This window comes from Xenopus laevis, chromosome 1L, assembly GCF_017654675.1.
Source record: "Xenopus laevis strain J_2021 chromosome 1L, Xenopus_laevis_v10.1, whole genome shotgun sequence".
NCBI classification, from domain to species: Eukaryota; Metazoa; Chordata; class Amphibia; order Anura; family Pipidae; genus Xenopus; species Xenopus laevis.
The window spans coordinates 174142709-174165442 of NC_054371.1; the positions used below are offsets into that span (position 1 = coordinate 174142709).

Genomic DNA, 22734 nt, shown 5'->3' on the forward strand with positions numbered 1-22734 from the left:
TATAAAAGCATTCCATTATATAACCGATTTCAGATTTCCAAGAGACATCTGCTTTGTAGGGCATGTAAAGCTCTTCCGTGTTAAATTAAACTGGGTCAAGGGAGTAGAGGATCCACTCCAGAGACTCCTCTGTTAGACTTGTGAAGGTACTTTGATTTCCATCACTTATTTTGCAACTGTGATTCTGAACTGATTCATCTGCGTAATCTTAAATTCCAGTTACTCGCTAGTTTTGAAAGTCTGACTGCCAAACAGCACTATATCAATAAAGTGTAAGGTGGTTATGTAGAGGTCAGTGGCACTAAGTTTGCCCAGGTGCAGTAACTCATAGCAACCAATCGGCATGTAGCATTTACTGTTTAAAAGAAAATATCCTATTGGTTGCTATAGTTTACTGCTTCAAGTCAAACTTGGTGCCTTTTATTACCTATGGGGGTATTGTTACTCAGTTGGTATAGGTACTGAACAATTTATATATAATTTATATGTAATGAAACATATTTGATAAAAAGGTGTAATAAATATTCCCTACAGTTTATGGTGCATGTTTATAGCTGTGGCAGTTTAAAACCCGATTAAGCTGTCAAAACTTGGCAAGCATATTGCTGTTTTTTTTTCTCAGTATGGGTCATTACAATATCCAGTTAAGAATTTTTCTTCCTGAGTAAAACTTGAATGCACCCCTGTCAGGGAGATGCTTTTTTCAAAAAGTAAATCTAGTTTCATTCTGCCACTGGATGGCAGTGTTTATAAGGTTTCCTCATCAGAGCAAATATGGCTGCAGCCATACAAATAAACAAACAGATATTCCTATATGCATTTTATTTATAGGTCAAAAATCTTCTTATCAGCTGGGAATAGGGTTGATCATTTGTCCATGACCCCACCGTCTATATTATTATAACCTTGTGTAATATCCAAAATCTTTCATTGCATACAAACAACATTTATCGATTAAAAGTGGATCATTAAATGCATGAAACGTCTCCAATTCTGTTCATTCTTGCACTTGAGCCCCTGGCAGCATTACTTAGAAAGAATATTAATATTAAAAGACTAAAAATTAGCCTAGAAGAACTTAAAATGGGCTTATTTGCAGACAATATCCTAATGCTATTAACACAGCCGCTCACCACATTACCTAACCTATTCAATACATTCCATAAATTCACAGAACTATCAGGCCTTAAAATAAATTATTCAAAAATCCATGCCTTAAATATCACACTCCCATCTCCAACAATTTAGCGTCTTAAGTTAAACTTTGATTTTCAATGGCAACCGACCCATATTAAATACCTGGGGATAAGAATCACCCCGCATCTAAGGGACTTATACAAAATGAACTACCCTCTCCTCTGGAAGGCAATATCTGAAACACTAGAGTCATGGTAAGAAAGTATGAGATCTCGCGGATAGGACGTATACATGCTATTAAAATGACCATACTGCCGAAAATATTATATTACTTCAGAACCCATTAATATCCCAAAGAAAGATATAGAAAACTTACGACAAACTTCGAAATTCATCTTGAACACTAAATTCCTTAGAGTAGCTAAAGCTATAATGCTAAGATCTAGAGCAAAGGGAGGTTAGGGGGTACCAGACTTCAGTAAATAAAAAAAAATTGCCTCCTGCCAGCGCTAGATCACCCACACTCGGAGCTCCTAGTGCGAGCGGCCATGTTGGGGCACATGCATGCACATAACGAGTGAACGCTGCAACTTGCTCATTATGCACATGCGTGTGACTTCAGAAGTGCGTATGCGCTGTGTATAACATGGCCGCTTGCACTGAGAGCTCCCTACCGTTGCAGGTAGCCTAGCGCTGGCAGGGGGCAATTTAAAAAAAAACTAAAAACTACTGCATACCCCCCAACTGTCTTGTTTTTAGAGGGACAGTCCCTCTTTTGACGGCTCAACCTGCAGTCTCTCATTTGTACTGGAAAGTCCCGTTTTTCTCTGCACTGTACAGCCAGAAAAAGAAACAAAGTTTCTAACTTAATTGGCTTTTGGCAGAGATGCCAGAACAGCCACAACAGAAGATAAGATACATTTGTAACAATTCAAATGTATCTAGATAAGCAAATAAGTAATTGTAACAATTTAAGATAACAGGTCCCTTGGGAAATGTTAGACTCACAACTTAAAGGGCAATTCACCTTCATTAGCAAAACTAATATCTGAAAAAAAACACAGAAATATGTTAAAACGTTTATAACCTGCGGAATTTTGTAAAATGAACATGGTAATTAGGGGGTGTGGCCACAAAATGGCTGTGGTCAAAAAAAATTCACAACTTTTTTTTTGTCCCTCTTGTTATTTCCAAAATGTTGGGAGGTATGCTACTGTTATTCCCCCAACTGGAGTTCTGACTCTGATTATCCCGCACCTTTGGTTGGGGATAATATTTTTTCCCAACAGGTGCCCTTTAATGGGGGAAGATATGTATAAAGTGCTCTGTAATCAGAAATATTTTGGATTTAAGCTCTTGATATGTAACCTGTCGCCTCTCCCTTTGTCTATCACAGCCGTTCTTGAACTTAAATGATGGCAGGTGTCCTGTACAGATAATTAGTTTTACTGTTGTTCTGGTGTGATCCTCCTGATTCATAGCCTAAACCTAATGATTTGAATTTTCTATAAACCAAGAATCTGTGTCTCATTTTCTGACATTTTTGTAATAAGATTGGGTGGTATGTACATCTGTTCTCTATAACTAAAAATCTAAAATCACAGTGGCAGACTTAGTACTTGAAAGAGCTTTGCTATTCAGCCATAAAGCTTTATATAAAAGAAGTGCAATTCCGGCCCAGAAAAACAAAATCGTATGTCTGGCTCCTGCTTTTTATATGCCACATTTCTTTTCATATAATTTCTCTTCCATGGAGATCTGCTTCTTTTAGTTTTGCCTATTTGTCTTTTGCCCATAATTGTACGTCTCAATACCTTCTTCCCCATACTCTTGCTTTTCTCTGGATCATTCACAGTAGTATTATCCTTTAGTTGTGTATAACCCACATTTTCTGTTTTCTGCTTTTACAGAGATTGTATATTATTTATTTTAGTCCCTGCCCCAGGATACACAGTTCCACACCATACTGGATCTAATACTTCAACCTTTATGTTTTTGATGCCTTGGGATTTTCAAGTATTTCTATAATGTTGTGCACCTTGCCAAAGCTTTGCCATCAGAATGGATTTGTACTAGCTTAAGAGATATTGCTAAGGAAGCAGATCTTTTTCCAGCTTATTCAGCATGTCCCCCGGTGTTGTTTATATATTTTTTTAACATACTTTTTTTTAATTACTGCATAAACAATAATGGATCGATTTTTTTTGGATTGTAAGCTTGCATGTGCAGGGTCCACTTTACCCCTTGTAGTGGTCATTGGTTGCTTTTGCATGTTCAGTGTATACATCCATTTAATGTGCAGCACTGTGGAATATGTTGGCATTTCATAAAAATGTGTTAATAATAAAACTGCTACTAATAAGGATATGTAACCTTTTCTGTATGTATGTAAGCTACTGCGTGACACTTTGGGAGTAATGTACTGAGCTGGGATCTTTATTTTGTCTGCCAACTTACAGATATTAGACCCAGATGCACATAGGAATGTTTGTGTGTGTTGGTTTCTATTAGTTGCACTGCAGCCTGCGGCAGCCACATAGAATTGGGTAATTCATTAAAATATTTGCTGTTTATGGGAATTTCTGGTCTTGTTTTTTCCTATATTAATAGTTTGTTTCCTGTTATGACAATAATAAGGCTTTCATAGCTCTGTGCAATATTTACCCTACCAGGGTAGCCATATGTTTTGAATACAACTACCTAATCACCAACTTAACTCAATATGCTAGGTTATATTCAGTGTTTTTCCTGTCGAGGTGTATTTGCTTTGCACCTCCAAATAGAACAATATCATGTAAGTGAGTCCAGTTTATTGACTATGCTTAGGATACACCAAATCCAGGGTTGTTCCTAGTCGTGCTAATCCTTTATGTTCAGCAGAACTTGTTTTTACCCTTAAACGAATATGATTTGAAAGTGCTGGTCAATTTAAGTGCACAGTTTTTTTTCAATTGATGCAATTTTATTTGGGCGAGGGTCTATCAAATCTAATTAGGGTTTTGAGATTTGGGGATCTGAGTTCAGATGAAAAATTATGGATTTGGTCCATTGCTACAAAATATACCTAGAAATGTAGTGTGCTTTACATTTGAAATGGAGAGTCTAGTCTGTCTTTGCCAAAACATGGGGCCCCTTTTAGGCTGGGTCTGAGAATGGGAAATTTCTTCCTACAATCGAAATTACAGGTATTGGACCTGTTATCCAGAATGCTCGGGACCTGGGGTATTCTGGATAATGGATCTTTCTGTAATTTGTATCTTCATACCTTAAGTCTACTAGAAAATTTTGGAAATATTAAATAATCCATATAGGCTGGGTTTGCTTCCAATAAGGATTAATTATATCCTAGTTTGGATCATATACAAGGCATTGTTTTATTATTACAAAGAAAAAGGAAATCATTTAGAAAATTTGGATTATTTGGGTAAAATGGAGTCTATGGGAGAAAACGTAATTCTGAGCTTTCTGGATAACGGGTTTCCGGATAATGGATCGCATACCTGTATTAAAAAAAACAAAACAAGGTTAATAGTTGGTTCTAACCTAAGTTTTGGATCACAGAGCCGGTTTCAAATTATAATTTGGCTCCAGGGGCAAAAATCTATGAAAAATGCAGTATGAAGTTGCAATACGCAGCTCTTTCAGTGACAATGACATGTTCCTTTTTTCTTTTTTAAATCCCTGCTGACCCCCTAGCACAGTGTTATTGGAGGGCTCCATTCCACGTCAGGGGCATAATGATGGCTTGATTAAGGCTGAGCAGGAACTCCGTCAATGGTGGCCTTTTGTTAAGTATTCCAGAGAAAACACTCTGTCAGAAGAACAATTCCCTGCAGAGGTTAATTATTCAGAGCCAGGGAGAGACAGCTGGATATTTCCAGGAGAGTCACACTGAGTTTCCGGAATACAAATGCGGAAGGAATGACATCACTGCAATTAAAAACCTCTACAGATTTATATGAAAGGCTAGAGGCATGACGGGTACCAAAACACGGCTACCATGGAAAAGCTTTGCTTGGCACTTTCAGTGTGAGGTTATCCTTAAATGGCATGTTATATGGCACTTCTAAAGAGAACCACAGATTATATCCTGCCAACTCTGTGAGACAGACATAAAACCAGTGTCCTGTTTTCCTTTTGTGCCAGTTTGCTGTGTAATATCAGTGTGTGTTTATGTTTATACCGCATTTGCTTGGTGTGCCACCTTGGGCAAGACCATCTCTCATGAAATTCCAGCATTATGGGCCCTGTTGTAATGTTTGTGGGCAGAATAAATATGTTCTTATTTGCAGTATTTTGGTCTGTTTGCAACACAGGCAATTCATCTTCTTATATTTTCCTCATTGACTTCTCAGCTGTGCTTTTTACTATCCAAAGAGCTGAATTTACAAACAAAAAGTAACAGGCTAACAGTGCAGCTATTTTTTCCTAAGTCTAGTCTTACAGTAAAAACACCCTTATAAAACTGGCAATGCTTGCGAGGAAGTGGCCCTTACGTTATTGTGTTATTGTGTAATTGGCAAAAACATGTTAATTTTGAATTAGGGATGCACCATCTTTAATTAATGGATAGATAAAAGAAAAGTCAGAATCTACCAAAAAGATTACTTGCTCAAATTGAAAAAATACAATTTGTGCATTCAGATTTTAACACAGTCGTCACCTGCAGTTGCCTTTAAAATAAGATAGTATTAAGGGCTTGGATTTGGTTCTTTAAAGTACTAAAGATCTGCAAAAGCTGCTAGCCAAATCCTGAAATGTATGCTGGATTTGGTGTAGGGATGAACCAAATCCACTATTTTGCTTTCGGCTGAACCCCCGAATCCTTTGTGAAAGCTTCAGCCGAATACTGAACCGAATCTGAACCCTAATTTGCATATGCAAATATAATTTTTTTCTTCTTGTTTTGTGACACAAGTTTACATGATTTAACGGATTCACCTTGGCCAGGCACAAGGATTCAGCTGAAAATGGCCGAATTCTTGCCAAATAGTGAGCCGTATGCTGGATTTGTTACATCCCTAATTTGGTACAACCCTGTTTGGCCTTGCAAATATATTTGTTTAAAGTTGCCATACTGAAAGAAAACCCATAAAGGCAGGGGCACTGACCAGCCATTCAGTGTTCATCCATTTAATAATTGGTTAAAAAGGTCCCCTGTGTTTCCATTCATTGTCATTCCATCATCTCTTCCTGAACCCCCTCCACTTTCTACAGCTGCTCCTTCCTTCATGGTTTGCTGTATCCTATGATATATTTTCTGTTTTATTGCCTTTTTCTCTTCCTTTCTTTCTACACCTTGGTTTACACTAGCAATAAATCACATGTGGCTCAGTCACAGCTTGTTGCGATTAAAAATAGTCCATCGAAACCCAGTTAGCACAAGATGTTTGTAGCTGTAATTTTTCATCAGAACTGGCTATGGGGAGAAGTAACTTTCATCCAAAAATAATTTCATATGTGGTTGGGGAACCATCTTATTTATAGATTTTATTTTGTGTCATAAATGCATAGTGTGTTTTTCGTTTCCTATTCTCAAAGTTTGTGTTCCTTACTAGTACAGTAAAATGTTGTATTCTGTTTCAGGACTTTCTGCCAAAAAATACAAATATTTATTCAGAAAAACATAGTTGTATAATGTATTATACTTATTATTATATAATGTAAATATAATTAACATGTCAGATGTACAGTACTTAGTGAGGCTCAAAAAAGGCACACATCCATCAGATCAACCATCAACATTTTTGAGCAAGAGGAGGGTGAGCCAAAACTTTTGGAAACTTGCTGTTTGACTTTTATAGAGGACAAAATCATCTCAATACACTAGGCATGACATCTAATAACTCTTAAGGCTGTACACACATATATTATCATATGAAATTAAGTTTTGTGGGTCATGGTGTATGGTGGGAGACGAGGCAACCCATATCTGCAAAAGCCTTAGATGTTGGTCGCCTCACTGATTGGCCAAGAGGGTAAATTTTGATCGCCTTTGAACATCAGCAAAGGGATACTGTTAGATCGTTTGATAGAGGTAGAATTCTATTGTTTCTACCTGCTTATCTGACGATTCAACTCTTAAAGGCAGATTTATCAAGGGTCGAAGTAAAAATTCAAATTTTTCGTGTTTTTTTTGTGAAATTCAACTAGGGAATAGTTAAAATTCATTTCGAGTTTTTAAAAAAAAATTGAATTTGATTGTTGAAATTTATCATGTACTGGCCCGAATTCAAATTCGACTATTTGCCACCTTAAACCTGTTGAATTGCTGTTTTACCCTATGGGGAACGTCCTGGGATCAATTTGGAGTTGTTTGCAGCCTTCCTGAAAATCAAGGGGTTTTTTTTCAAAGAAAAAAATCTAATCGAATTAAGTTTTGAGTTTGCGGGTCGACCCCATTCAAATATTTAAAAAATTTCGATTGGTCGGTTTTTCTTCAAATCTCAGGTTTATGGGAGTTTTTACAAACTTCCATGATCTCTAAATTCAATGCCCAATGGTCACAGGAAAGATCATAATTGTAGCATGTAATATCTGCCCACCGTTAGAGCTCTTAAAGCAGTGGTTATCAGACTCATTTTACTTCTAGACCCCCTTGGAAGCTAACCTGTGGTCAGAGATCCTCTTAGTTTATAAAAAAAATAGAGATCTAGAAAACATTGATGTATGTATAAGACATTGAGCCACTGTTCCAAGAATCTCCAGAAAGTAAGTAAATGTTCATCCCTAGTCCTTTATTAATTGACCTTCAAACTGGCCTTTCAGGTGTATCTAGGAGAGCAAATAGGCTTTCTTCTCATATTAGCCTTTAGTTTGAGACCCCCTGTTTTAAAGAAACAGGGGGTCACATGCTAAAAGTGATTTGTATTTGCAGATTGGATATCCTCTTCTAATTTACACTATGCTGGGGAACACAAGTTAATTTTACAAATCTTTGTATTGACCTTATGTATTTTATTTTCCATAAACAAATCCAATTTGTGTAGCATTTCTGTCTAACTCCAATAGACCAATAATGCGTAACATGATAAATATCATGGGTCACTCACTTGACCCCTCCATGGGTGAATCATTTTGTTTCGTATGCCTTTTTTGGGCAATATTTACAGTATGAGTGTGATAAATGTGTCAAAACATTATACAAACTGCTGTTGAAGAGAAAGATATCCGCTAAATTGTGTGGTGACACATCTTGTCTCAGTAGTCAGAACTTAAAGTGAAAGGAATATAAACAGCCAGTCATATACTGGTTTTAATAACTTTATAAACATTGAAACTTTTAGAAGGAAGATGCTTTTTCCCCATTATGCAATAATGAGCAGAGTTTCCATGTAACCCTTGTTATAAGAATGCTAAAAGTTACTTCAACCCACAGCCAGTTCTCACGAAAACAATCAATGTCTTGTACTTGTTCAATGAACTATTATGTTTTGATTCTGAAAAGCTGTGACTTAGCCACATGTAATGTATTGCTAGTGCAAAAAGAAGGTAAGGTAACATGGCTGAAAAGATATAATGTTGTATAGCAGATGAAAGAAGGATAAGAGGAAGAAAGCAACACTGAATCTGAAATGAATGGAATAGAGCCAAGACAGTATTAAACCACAGTTATATTTTATTATCACAAATTATTTTAAATCATGTGATATCCTTTATAACTAGATTTGGATAGAGACCCAAGTCACATTTATGGATATAGGTCGCACACTTTTTTTTTTTTTTTGGAATTATGAATGAGTGCACATCCCCCAAGATACTTCCAAACGTTGGATTAGCTTACACAAATTGGCCAATGCTCCATTTGAATAAAAGCCTTTATTTTACATCATCTCGACTAGTCTGAGATCCAACCCCTCCATTCAGTGATGTTGGTGGGACAAACTCCCAAAAAAGTCTGAGGAGAGGTCAAGGCGTTCCTAAAAAAAGTTATTTTACCTTGATGTTGATGGAGAAATGTCAAACACAGGTTGCAGGGGCAGAATTGATGTTTTGATGTACTAGGCCTATATCTCATTATAGACTGTTGGCTATGATATTGTTCCATTTTAAAATAATTGCCATAGTTGCTTTACATTGACCTTTTAGACCTAATGCTGTCAGGAAGGAAGTCATGAAATGAGAACATGTTTTTGTTATTAGACTTTACTCCCTCAAAGTGGGTTCCATCTGTACTTGACTGTCTGATTGGTCCAAATGCTGACCTAAAGTACAGCACATACTGCCGACAGCTTGGTAATTGCCAGTGGGAGTCATTTATTGCCTTGGTATTTCTTTTTAACACATTAATAATTCAGTCAAATTTGGTGAACCCACTTCTCAGATGGGTTCACACTTGGATTGATGATCATACTACTAATAAAAAAGCAACTGCCCCTTGGTGACAGTTTGGTAAACTGTTTTAGGTCATATACAATTACAAAAGCACCTAGAGGCTTTTGTTTTTTTAAGCTGGTGTTGTGAACACGTACTATTGCACTGCTCCAGCTTTTGAAAGTCCCAACAGCCCCAAAGATTGGCGTCTGTGAGTTGTAGATGAAAATAGCTGAAGGTCCAATATAGTGACACCTTTGACAGCCTCTTGAGTAATGGCACCTAATGCCAGTGTGTGCATGTGTTATAAGGAAACCTATGTGTATCAATTTTAATTGTTTAACGCAGCCTAGGCTTGTCTGAAATGGCTGTAATTTTGTGTTAGTCAAATATAAATGTATACATTATATTTGACTAATTTATTAGTCCATAGACTAATAATTCTGCCTGTTGCACAACTTTTATTTCCAAATCAATCTGCTTAAATATTGTGCCTTACCTATAGACATTCATGGTAAATTAAAATAATTAAAATTAGGGGCACTTGCAGAAACTCATGCTACAAGGGCTGGAACAATATTTGCATCCTAGCAACTTGCATTTATGAAAAGTCTCCCTGGTGTTATAACCTTAATCAAAGCCTCTTTGTTAGTTGCCATGTGCAAAAAGTTTGCACCAGGTCTACAGATATATCTAGACAAATAACAAGATATATCTACCTTGTCTTCTGACCATGGGCCGGACAGACTGACAAACCACAGCCATTCTACTCAGCCCTTACTCCACACTCACCCACCATGGGAATAAATATGAGTGAGCTGAGAGGTCTGGGTCTAATAACCTATAGCAACCATCAGAAATGTACAAAGATTTGCTCTATTGATTGGTTGCTGTTGGTTAGTAGGGTTTCAGCTGGACAACAGAATAACACTAGCTAATAGGAGCACAGCTTGATGTAGTGCAGTGGCCAGAGCTAAAGGAATCTGTAATGGTGACAAACTGTGATAGGAACGAGAAAAACTCTGGCACTCAAGGCAAGTGAAATGCAGGGTTCCCCCTTGCTTTTATTTCTTGTGCAGACGTGCAACGTTTCGGGGTGACCCCCTGATGCTTGATAAAGGGGGTCACCCCGAAACGTTGCACGTCTGCACAAGAAATAAAAGCAAGGGGGAACCCTGCATTTCACTTGCCTTGAGTGCCAGAGTTTTTCTCGTTCGATTATACATTGGGGGCTGCCGTACCTCTACCCTGTGCACCAGGCGTTCTCTGTGAAGTTATTAGAGTGTGCTCTGCTTCACCTTGTTCCTGAAACTGTGATAGGAGCAATGAAGCATAACAATACTGCATAGGGAACAATGTATTTTAGGTGGGGACCCAGCATGACCAAATATTCTAACAATTTGTCTACTTGTGCCTACCCACACATTATTGCTAATTTTTTGGTTAATCAAAAGGTACCTTTATTAGACGTCTATTTGCATTATTTACACTATTGAAATGATGCCATAAACCTCCACTCTCCACAGGGTGGAAACTGTCCTTGCTGTCGGCATTCTGGAAGCTTTAAACAGTTAAGAATTAGTGATGGGCGAATTTATCAGTGAAAAAATCGTGAAACTCGAAAATTGACACCCGTGTCCAATTTTGGATGGGCATCTGAAAAGTTGCTTGCGTAAATTTTGACGCTGGTGTTAAAGTCAATGGACCGCCATATAGTGTTGACGCGCATCGATTTTGACGTGATCGACTTTTTCGGACGCACCCAAAATTTTTTGACATTGACGTATTTTCACGAGAGACTCGCAAATGTATGCGCCGGCGGCGATATGCAGAAATTCTATGCAAATTCGTGACAGTAAGAATATGTAGCTAGACTCAATTCATTTATTCTGCTGTGAGGTTTTCAAGAAAAGATGGATTAGAAGTTAGCTGGAACATAATGTTCCTTCTCAAACAAGTGAGATTGCTTTTGGAAAATCACTATACCTGACTCATAGAATTATGTACTGCGTTTGGCAGTCATGTACATTGCACTTTATGAAACGGCAAGATATTTATAATATGAATCTGTCATTTGTAGCAGTATGTGCTCCATGTAGATGCTCTAAAAGCAAATGTGTAATGCAACATTTTAAAAGCAGGTATGGGTTATAGAAGTGCTTGTTCATACATATACATACATATATACATACATATATATATGGAAGACTTAATTTGGCTCAGGTACTGACAAATATTGTTCTCTAGAGCTAGCAAATCACTGTGTTATTAGTAAATTGGGTAAATGCATTGGCTAGTGTGGGGTCCAGGTTTAAAGTGCACAATGAGGCATGTCATCATTATATTGATCCTACTAGCCTCGTTATAGACAGCCAATAAATGCAATATATTTAATATACGGTAGCATAGTAAATTGTGTCAAAAAATTATTTTGCTTGATTAGGTTAAAAAAAAGTTAAAACTGTGCCCTGTAGATAAATAGATTACCAGTGCACAATGAGACCCTGCATAATGGATTTCTGCATACAACAATTGGCAGAATGTTTGTAGTGCATATATGTGTATACTGGCCTTCATAATTCCACCATCTTGACTAACCCTACACACCATATGGTTTAGAGGCGAAAAAGCTGTTGACTTTTTTTCCCTCTATTATTTTCAAATAATGATCAGCTTTCTTATTAGTGTTTTATGCAGGGGTGTAACTAGAAGGGCCCTGAAACAAAATGTTTTGAGGAACCTCTTAAACTTTGGAAGAAGATATTTTTCATAAACATATATTAAAATTGCTTGTCAGCTAGATTTTCACTGGGTCCCCCTGAAGTCCGAGGGTATTCTTCCTTTGTAGTTATGCCCTTGGTGCCATGCTTCTTTCAATTAGGGTTGCCACATTTGCTGCTATGACTATAGTCATAGTTTAGACTAGAGAATACGAAATGTGATTTTTACTCCAAATATGGTCCAGACGATTACATAGCTGAGCTTCCAGGTGTATCTTGGAGAGAAAATAATAGTTCTTCTCAAATCTTACCCTAAATGGCGTTTAGTGTGAGCTACTGCAATAGGCCCTGGGGGGCTGTTACTATTTAAATGTAGGATTTGTTTAGACACACATTTAAACTGTGTATACATGAAAATTTTCCCTGTAACCATACACAAATTAGTGCAAGAGCATGCTTAAGCATTAGTGACTTGGCCCCATAAGCAAACAAAAAAAATATTAGAAGTAGTAGAATTTGGTAATTTTTCATCAACGGAGCCCAAGAACAACAATGAAGCCTCCTATTTACTAATTTAATTTTGTCTGGAATAAACTCTGGAGAACTGATTATTTTTTTTTTGTATCCCCAAAAGGCTTTTACTATAAAAATCCTTCCATCCCAAGTCATCTGTAGTGAGCGTGCAAATTGGTACAGAATAGACGCACAGTGGTTTAGAATAGGATAACGTGCCCAGAATTAAACGCTTCATTGAGACGACATGGAACCCAGAGTTCCGCAGGGACTATTAAGGTTGAAACCACACATTTCAAGCTCTACATTTTATCCTGAAATACCCACGGGAACCAATCTTTTTAATGCACTCAGCTCAGATCGGTGACATACTGCCTCAGATATAGTTACAATGCCATTTAAAACTTTAAAAGGAAACCAAACTTTAAAATGCAATTCTGTTTTGGATAAGATGCAATTTGACACATCTGTTTGAAGCCCTATGATATATAAACATTATATTTCTTCATTAGGTAGCCATGCTGTGAATATTTATTTTTTGGGGGTTTTTTAGTAATAAATGATGAGCGTCAGCTGTATTCTGTAGAGTATGAATAATAATAATAAAAAAAAAGAAAATCTTTACTACTACAAAAAAAAAGTCTAAGCCACATTATGTGGCCGTATGACTATCACCATTTCCTACCCTGCCATGTATGCTAGCTTTAATTTTACTGGCAGGCATCACACTGAAATACACTATGTATAGCATAAGAGTGATAGCCTTTTTCCAGTGGTGCAGCAGCAGCTCTGTGCTTTTGCCTAGACGTAGGTAGGGGTTCACAGTCACTGTTGTGTATCTAATGTGATGTTTTCTCACCACACATCAGTTTATCTTCCATACTCACTTCTCACACTTACCGCAGCTTGGTGTAAATAAGACATGTCAGCATGCAGTGATAGGTCACGCAAGTAGGAACACCAAAGCAGCGATTTCTGTGGAATGTGAGTTTTTCTATTTTTTTGTGTGTTTTTTTTTTAAGTTTTCAGTGGCGTTTATAAATACATATATCTTTTTCCATCTTGTCTCTTGGTATAGATATTTTATTATTATTAATAAATATGAATATATTAGATGTTCGTAAACATTTTTGACAGCCAGCATTTAAGCACTTGATCAGAAAGATTTGGAGCGATTGGGACTCTATGGCAGATACTGTCAGTTTTTTTTATATTTTATACCGGTATTATATATTACATATTACATACAATACAATTATTCTATTTATGTGTATGTTTGTAATATATGTTTCCAACCATGTGGGAATGCAGCGTTGGGAAAGTAGGAGTGGTCTAATACAAGAGGCGTGGTCTAACATGTCATCAGTAATGGCATCATCATCATTTAAAACTTTCCCTTTCCTCATTGTAAAATTGCTCACTGCAAATCACTATGTTCCACTGTTAGGAACCAATTACCTGCCTGTATGGTTTCAGAGAGTGGAAGGACACCCACCTAGACACAGGGAGATTTTACAAACTATCTCCTTGCAGGTGTGTTTTTAGCCAATTATTATTTACAGTATTATTTATAATATATATATGTATATATATATATATATATATATATATATAACGATTATTGCAAATAATACCCGCACTCCTTCACATCTCACTCAGCCGGGTGCTCGGTCAAAAATTGAGTATATATAATAGCAGAAAGGACCCGCACTCTGTTTTCAAAAAGTTCAGTGATTTATTTTAAAACTCACAGTGTCTCCAACGTTTCGGCCCTCTTTGGGGCCTTTATCAAGGATCCTTGATAAAGGCCCCAAAGAGGGCCGAAACGTTGGAGACACTGTGAGTTTTAAAATAAATCACTGAACTTTTTGAAAACGGAGTGCGGGTCCTTTCTGCTATATTTTATATATATATATATATATATATATATATATATATATATATATATATATATATATATATATATATATATATATATATATATATATATATATATATATATATATATATATATATATATATATATATTCCTGTTTTGACACCTCCTGTTTTATAGGCTGTACACCCTCAACAAATTTACAGTTTCTTACCAATGCAGGGCCTGAATCCCCTTTGCTATATAAAACGTACTGTGAATTTCTCTGACGCTTCCACCTACTGGGATCTGGGGATGCACCTACGGGTGACCCCGCTAGGAACAAATAATTAATACACAAGTGCAGTAACATTAAACTTTATATAACTGAAGGAAAAATGGCAAAATGTTATTACACAACAGCCTCCTCCAAACAGCAGCTTATTTATTGTCCCATGTAGGGGTAGCAAATCAGATTGGCGAGGTCCCATTTTGAGAGGTCTCTATAGGACCTAAAAATGTTTATCCCTGTTTGGCCCTGGGTGTTAGGGAATCTTTAATTACTGCTATCAGCATGATCCCACTAACAGGATTAATTAGAATGCCTGAAAAATAAAGCCACCAATACAAACTGAAAAATTCCACAGAAGATTTTAGGGGTCATTTACTAGTAGCACAACAGGATTCAAAGGCCAAATAAACAGCCGCAAGCTGCCATGTTTTTCATCCACGGGACTTGTTTTCAGGTGGCCATACACGGGCCGATAAAAGCTGCCGACAGACCGTGGCGGCAGCTTATTGGCCTGTGTATGGGGCCCCCCGACGGGCCTCACCGATCGAGATCTGGCCGAAAGTCGGCTAGATCTCGATCGGATGGGACAAAAAATCCCGTTGGATCGCGGCCGCATCTATTCGTTGATGCGGTCCTGCGATCCGACCACCCATTGGTATTCGTTAGGATCCGATCGTTGGGCCCTAGGGAGAGCTCCGCTCGTTTGACAACATCGCCAAACGAGCGGATCTCTCAGTGTATGGGCACCTTTCCCCCTCCTGCCCATATGCCTCCTTTAGATGGACAGAGTCCTGTACTGCTCTGCACCTCATGCCAATATTTTAATTGTGCGATGTGCAGAATGCAGATGACCCTGGACGCAAGTCCATCTTGTATTAGCACTATGGTACATGATTTTTCTACCTCTGCACTTGTGTCCAGGGTCACGGTAAATAATTCCTTCAATATGTCATTATATACAAACTGGATCTGTTAAGTAATAGATAACGGACTGAAAAGATTGTATCTGTTTTGGTGATCGTGTCGTATTTACTTCCTAAAACATTCAGTGCATACAAAGAATACATTTGGTTTTACCTTGCTTCGAGTTTTTAGTCCAAAAGGGAAAACAAAAAATCCACCTTTATATGCATAAGCCAAGCCACAGAACGTTTCTTTATAGCTACCGGTCTCAAGAATATTTTTATAACAGTGAAATTATTATTGCTGTTGGTGGGGTCTGGCCAGTTTTATACAATGTATTGGCCCAAAATAAATCTAATTGCAGTTATTCCAGTTTTGGCCTATTTCAAAGCATCAAAAGCCCCCAGAGGCTCGTTTTCATTTAATTACTGATTAATTGTCTCTGTTGGTCAGCCACTCGAACGGTAGCATGGCTATATTCATTCAATGTCCAGGGGTAAAGTGAAATCTGATGACTTGAGCTGGTGTATGTACCATCTGCTCTGGTTCAGAGCTTCACAGGCCAACACAGTGACCGGATTATTCCTTTGGTACAGTGATAACTAGCTTGGCCTGTTTGTCTCCACCTTTAGTCTTATTACATAAGCCAGAGTTTAAACATATATGTCCCTAATTATTTGGGCAAGTTAATCACAATTTTTTTTAAATGATTGTGTCCGTATAGTGCCTCCAGATTAAGCAACTGTCAGCCAGGCCTGGACTGGCAATCTGTGAGTTCTGGCAAATGCCAGAGGGGCTGCTGTAAGATGCCATAGACATTCACTGTGGAGTGGGCTGGTGGAGGACTGGTTGGGCCTCTGTATATTTGAAATGCCAGGGCCTATTTTGAGTCCCAGTCCAGACCTGCTGTCAGCTATCTGTGGACAATTACTGCTCTGTCTGCAACTGTCGGTCCGAAAAGAGGAAGCAACACCCAGTCCCTTTCCTAAACCACTTGGGCCCCTTATCTCAAATCATGCTGCGTATAGTACATATGCACCGTATTGCATAATATGCATTGATGTGATGTAAGACAGGAGCACATTTCAAGGAGTGAAATCTATTTTGTGACAGATAAAACTTGCAAAGAATCCGACAGCCGTTTAATGAACTGTTTATGCCTAGAATCGTATTAGAGGGGAAGTGTTAGTGGCAACTCTCAACAGGAGATAACCGAGAAGTTTATCATTGTCCCTTGATCTGCGGTTAAAAGAGAGAACTTCCCTTGTAACCCCCCAAACACTGACACACACAGTCTCAGTTTCACACATTAACTGCTGCCTCGGTTGGCAGCTTACACATCTGTACCCAGCCCTCACAGAAGCAGCAAGGACAAAAGAACTCAGACTTGGCGTTGGACCAAGAGAATCTGATCCCTTACACTCTAATTACGAAAGCAGAGCCTGGGGCTCTCAGCAGAGTGAAGGATTGGAGTAAAGTTGTACAGTGAAGGTGGAGCTTGAAGAGAACTTCCTTGTTTCCGTTGATCAGGGGGGAAAACCTCGCAGCACTGTGAGATGGCTGGGGGGGCTGGCAAAAGTAATGTGATGACTCCGCTTTCGACAGTGTATCATACACTGGGTATGTACTGGCCTATATGCGTGTGCTTGTTTTAATGCCATGAGCTGTAAAAGGGTTACTGGTACATTGTCAGCCGCTGATGCTCAATTTGTACCCTGCTACTTGTTGTTAAACAGCAAGATTTTTTACAAGGACGCTAGGAGTAGCAGTGCAACAGCATGTGGTGAGCTCTCATCCTCGTATTTAATGCATTAATGCAGTAAGAAAACATGGAAATTGCTACAGGAATGGACAAACATTACCTTAATCCAGTGCCCTCTAGCAGCCTGGCTGCTTTCTAATAGGAGCCATTTAATTTGTTCGCTATGTTTTTGGAGTGTGAAAGGAAACTTGGACAACCCAGGTAGACAAAGGGAGAACATAAGAATTTCTTGCAGATAGTGTCCTCGGCCCCCAGCACTACAAGGCAGCAATGCTACCCAAACATGCTGATGACTCTGCCACCGTGCTGCTATCAGCAGTAATCATATGCATGAAGGAATTAAGTTGAATTTAAAATAATAAACCAAAAAGCTAAAAAGCTTAGTGACAGACAAACTGGGCCAGAAATTCTTATCTGCCAGCTAGTTCTATTTTTGCTTCTGAAACCCGAGTGTACAAGCTGCCATTGTTGTGATTCTAATCTGGATCAGCTCTAGGCAGAGTGTTTTACATATTCTATTATGCTTCATGTTTACTTAGTGTATAAAGCAGAACTGCTGTGTAGCCAAGCTTGGCAAAAAAAAAAGTACCGCAGAATATCTTGGCACATTGTTTACTGAATAGTGTAGTGTCCATCTGCTTTTAGCTGGAATTGAAGGAAGTGTGTTGGTTTTTTATTACTGGCCACCAGGGAATCACCTGGTCACAAAATCAACTGGTCACAGTTAAAAACCAACCTCCATCAATGTCAGTGGATGATGGTGATAAGAATGCATTCATATTCAATACATAGATTGGATTTCAGGTTGGAGCGTTGCAAATTTGAAATCCAAATAAAGGAATATCAATCAATGTCAAAGTTGGTTTTTAGTGTTAGTATCTACAAGGTGTTAGAGGCTACTTTTTCTTAGTGAAGTTGCCCTTTGCTGTGTCATATCAGAAGTGGAATTAGCCTGTGTCTCTCCCAAAGGAAATATTTGTCCAGACCTAAATTCTTACCCCTATAGATGCCTTGTAGCAGCTGGGAGCTAGTGGCACACTTTGAAATGATGCAGTGATCACACCATGATAGTGTAAACGATAGTCGTTCTAGCTATATGTATATGTATATTTGCTAGTTGTGAAAACCACATAATGTAGTGGAATGTCCCATTGTAGAAGTAGGTGCAGAAATGTATATTAATGCAGGGATTCTGCATGAATCTTATGTCAGTTGGCCACACATAGGCAGTACAGATGGATTATAAGTATATGTGGAAAGCCCAGTGGGGTAGAGTTTGCACCAGTATGTAACCAATATGTATGCAAGTCATCTGCTTGGATATATGGCCGCCTTAAGCTGGCCATAGACGCAAAGATCTGATCGTACGAATCGAGGATTCGTACGATATTCGGATCGTGTGTGGAGAGTCCCGACATTTTTCATCCGGCGGAGATCGGTCGTTTGGTCGATCGGACAGGTTAGAAAATTTCTGTCGGCTGCCGATAATATCTCTGCGTGTATTGCCGATCGTACGATTTTCAGCGGAAGACTGTCACTAGCTTTGGTTGGACATAGATATCGTACGATTGCTGTCAGGGGCAGAACATTGCTGATCTGTTCTTTAACTAATCTGACTGGTAAGACTTTGATCTGAATGGTTAGTGGCGGGTCGGGAGATGGGAAAGTCCGATCGTACGATGATTCGTACAATCGGATCTTTGCATCTATGGCCAGCTTTAGTTGCAGATAAGATCATGTGACCTGATTATTCTGTGTACCATCACCAATTAGCTTTGCACTTGTTAACAATACTGCCTGAGTAACACAATGTGACAAACCGTTGTGTAACGCTTGGTGCATCTGCCCTTTAAACTCTTTCCTCGGATAATTAAAGTATTAACACATGTATGGCAATTATGGGATAATAAAAGAATGTAATTTTAATGTAAATCTTCCTTTTTCTAATGTAGGTACTCAGTGATGTGACCACAGGCTGAATATTCCCATGATCCTCTGCCATTTCCCATCAGTGCATTTTAAGAAAGTGCAAGAGCACATCTGGTTGCACTTAAAAGATGTCTGGATCTACTCAGCAAGCCACACAGAGCCGGAGGACAGGAGAGGCCCGCTACCCTCCCCATGCTATGGCTTATCCAATGCAGTTGTCTCGTGCGCACACGGTAAGACACATTCAAAACCAACAACACTTAACTCCCACGCACAGGTCTCATTCACTTTCCAGACAAACTCGTTCATATGGAAACTATGGTTAAAATATAAACTGTTCCTATACAGAAGAGTGTTTACTACTGTATTATGTATAAACCGGTTGTAGCTGATGCAGCAAGCAATTGTCTTTGCCTTGTGGTGAAAGTGATTTAGTGACTTATGTTACCCATAACCCTGTAATGTAGCCAAAACAATAACCATGCCTCTTAATAATTAAACAGGATTTATAGCAACAGAGGTGTTGCAATAAATTAAAGATAAAGATTAATTACATACATGCAGGTGGCACAAAAATGTGCTTCATTGTGCTTTTTGGCTGTAATCAGTCCCATTTGTGCAGTGACAGGCAGATCCAAGCAAATAGATGGGCCCTTGGCCTAAGAAAAACCCATTCCTCACCAGTGGGGTTCCCCCAAGCGCAGTACCCTGGAAATGCCCCATGAATATAGAATGGGCACCAAATTGTACATAAGAAAATTACTAATGATCAATGTACCATTTTATAACACTTATTAAAATCTAGTAAGCACATACTGATCTGTAATCAGGTTTAAAGGAGAAGTAAACCCTAAAAATGAATATGGCTAAAAATGGCATATTTTATACACACTGTATACTGCACTTATTGCACCAGCCGAAAGTTTCAGCTTCTCAATCACAGCAATGATCCAAGACTTCAAACTTGTCACATGGGGTCACCATCTTGGAAAGTGTCTGCGACACTTACATGCTCGGTGGGCTCTGAGCAGCTGTTGAGAAGCTAAGCTTAGGCGTCATTACAAATTATCAAGCAGAAAATTAGTTTGGCCTGTAATATAAGCTGATGCTACAGGGCTTATTAAAGTCTAATGCTTGTTGCACTGGTTTCTGTGCTGCTATGTAATCATCTGTATTATTTACTAATCAGCCTTATATTGTGACATTTATATTCTGTATAGTATATTGTGAGTCGGTCCCTAAGCTCTGTAAGTGATAGCAGCACAGAGCATGTGCAGTGAATCAGTAGAAAAGAAGATGGGGAGCTACTATTCAGAGGCACAGAACTATACTGCTAAAGGGTGTGGTTGCCTTGGGCTGGCACAGAAGCCCAAAACATAATGTACAACATTTCTAACCTACTTATTTAGTTAGGCTTTAGTTCTCCTTTAAGTGTACTATTTAGAGCAGGAAGTAGCAATAGAAAGAGAATAACCAGCACAAAAATAAAACAACAAAATTAAACCTTACGGAAAAGTAGAAAAATGTGCTTTGAAAGGAGAGACATTGTAACTATTACTCATATACTTATGTCATTTCTGATGGAAATCAATGCTCTTGTGGGATTTCCAGGACAGCAGCAAACCAGTAATGTAACACTCTAATTGTTACATCAGTATTTGGTTCATTGCCATAGAAACTCACATCATTTTGCTGCAGTGATGACCTGGTGATGCTGCTCGCTAAATCAGTGAGGCCCACTTACTATGTTAAGTGAGAATGGTATCTTATTACTACACCATCATATACTATAACACACGCTGCAGAACTTTCGTTTGTAAACGTGACATATTTTGGTCACAGATCAGGCATCACAGGCTAAAGACTTATATGTCGCTGGTGACCCTAACTGGTGCAGCTATTAGATGCAAGGTGCCCCATGCATGTTGTTAGCTACTTCCTGGAGGGCTGATCATTTAATCAGTGATGCTTTTTCTATTGAAAATAGCAGAAATAAAATGCATAATCTTGTATTGCTTCAAATTGAGAAACCCACATTCTGCATTTTCAGACAATAATGTTAATTCTTAGGATGTCACTTAAACTGGCAGTCCCTAGTGGCAAGTCTTTATTTTTCCCTTTCAAAATGTATAGGCCTTATTAAAACCCCATGTACTGTTGCTTTAAAGGGAAATAGCACCACTGGTGTTGTGCAACTGGAAGCACCATAGTCTCAGAATTGTCCTAAATTGCATCAAATTGTAGATATTGGATATATAACCAGCTATCAGGAGAAACCCATTGCTCATGTTACCTGTAACATAAGTAAACAATAACAAACTGCCTATTCTTTAGAAGGGACATAGAGAGATACAGCTGATTTATGAAATATCGAACTTGAGAATTATAAAGGGACATCCAAAGACTTTCTGGAGGAATTTTACGGACAGAGGGTGCTGAGAGCTTGAGTTCTGCAACCTTTGAAGAGGTTTTCTGTCAGGGTGCTGGGAGTAATTGACTATCCCTTGCAGTTATAACTTATTAAGGATCCAACATGCTTGCACATTATTCTCTCCATGAAAGCACATGTGGAGGAAATGTTTGGCTGTTTATACACACGCACCAAGCTGCTCTCAAGTTAGAAACTGCAGGAGGGGAAGTGATGCTTTTCTCATTTGCACTTTGTGTATTTTTTGGGTTTCCTGTTCTTGGCAACCCGCAACAGACAGTTTAATAGAGACCACATATATGATTTGAATGATTATCCTGCTGAAACAATTTTAAAGGGGAAGTATGCTTTTGGTTTAACATATGCAGAAATTGTCTCTGCCTATTGTATTTTTTTTTTTTTTTAACTTAAACCCAACCTCTAGAGCAGGGATCCCCAACCTTTAGAACTTGTGAGCAACATTCAGAAGTAATAGGAGTTGGGGAGCAACACTAGCATGAAAAATGTTTCAAACAAGTGCTGTTATTGGCCTATGTGGATTGTCAACCTACATTGAGGCTCTGTTTGGCGGTGCACCTGTTTTTATGCAGCCAAAACTTGCCTCTAGGCCTGGAATTCAAACATAAGCACCTGCTTTGAGGCCACTGGGAGCAACATCCAAGGTGTTGGAGAGCAACATGTAGCTCACAAGCTACTTGCTGGGAATCACTGCTCTAGAGCATGGACACCCAATCATCTCTGATGACTCATTTGGGGTTAGGGAGGTGTTAATCTCATGTTCTGACCTTAAAACAGATCAGGAATCTCCCATATTTCTTCAGACTCAGAACCTGGCATTGTCAATATCAGTGTTCTAAAAGCAGTGTTCTTATTTAAATTAAT

General features: G+C 38.4%; 1 protein-coding gene across 11 annotated transcripts in view; it reads left to right on the forward strand.

Moving 5' to 3' along the window:
• LOC398642 (nuclear receptor corepressor 2) overlaps positions 1-22734 on the forward strand; it is a 225038-nt gene that overhangs the window by 48982 nt on the left and 153322 nt on the right. For 10 of the 11 annotated variants that reach the window (XM_018262644.2, XM_018262628.2, XM_018262635.2 and 7 more), the window contains one exon: positions 19448-19657. In XM_018262644.2, the coding sequence (XP_018118133.1) occupies positions 19553-19657 (105 nt within the window). In that variant the 5' untranslated portion in view covers positions 19448-19552. Of the gene's footprint in view, positions 1-16924; positions 17354-19447; positions 19658-22734 lie in introns of those variants that run through there. The other variant, XM_018262612.2, reaches the window with a different exon arrangement.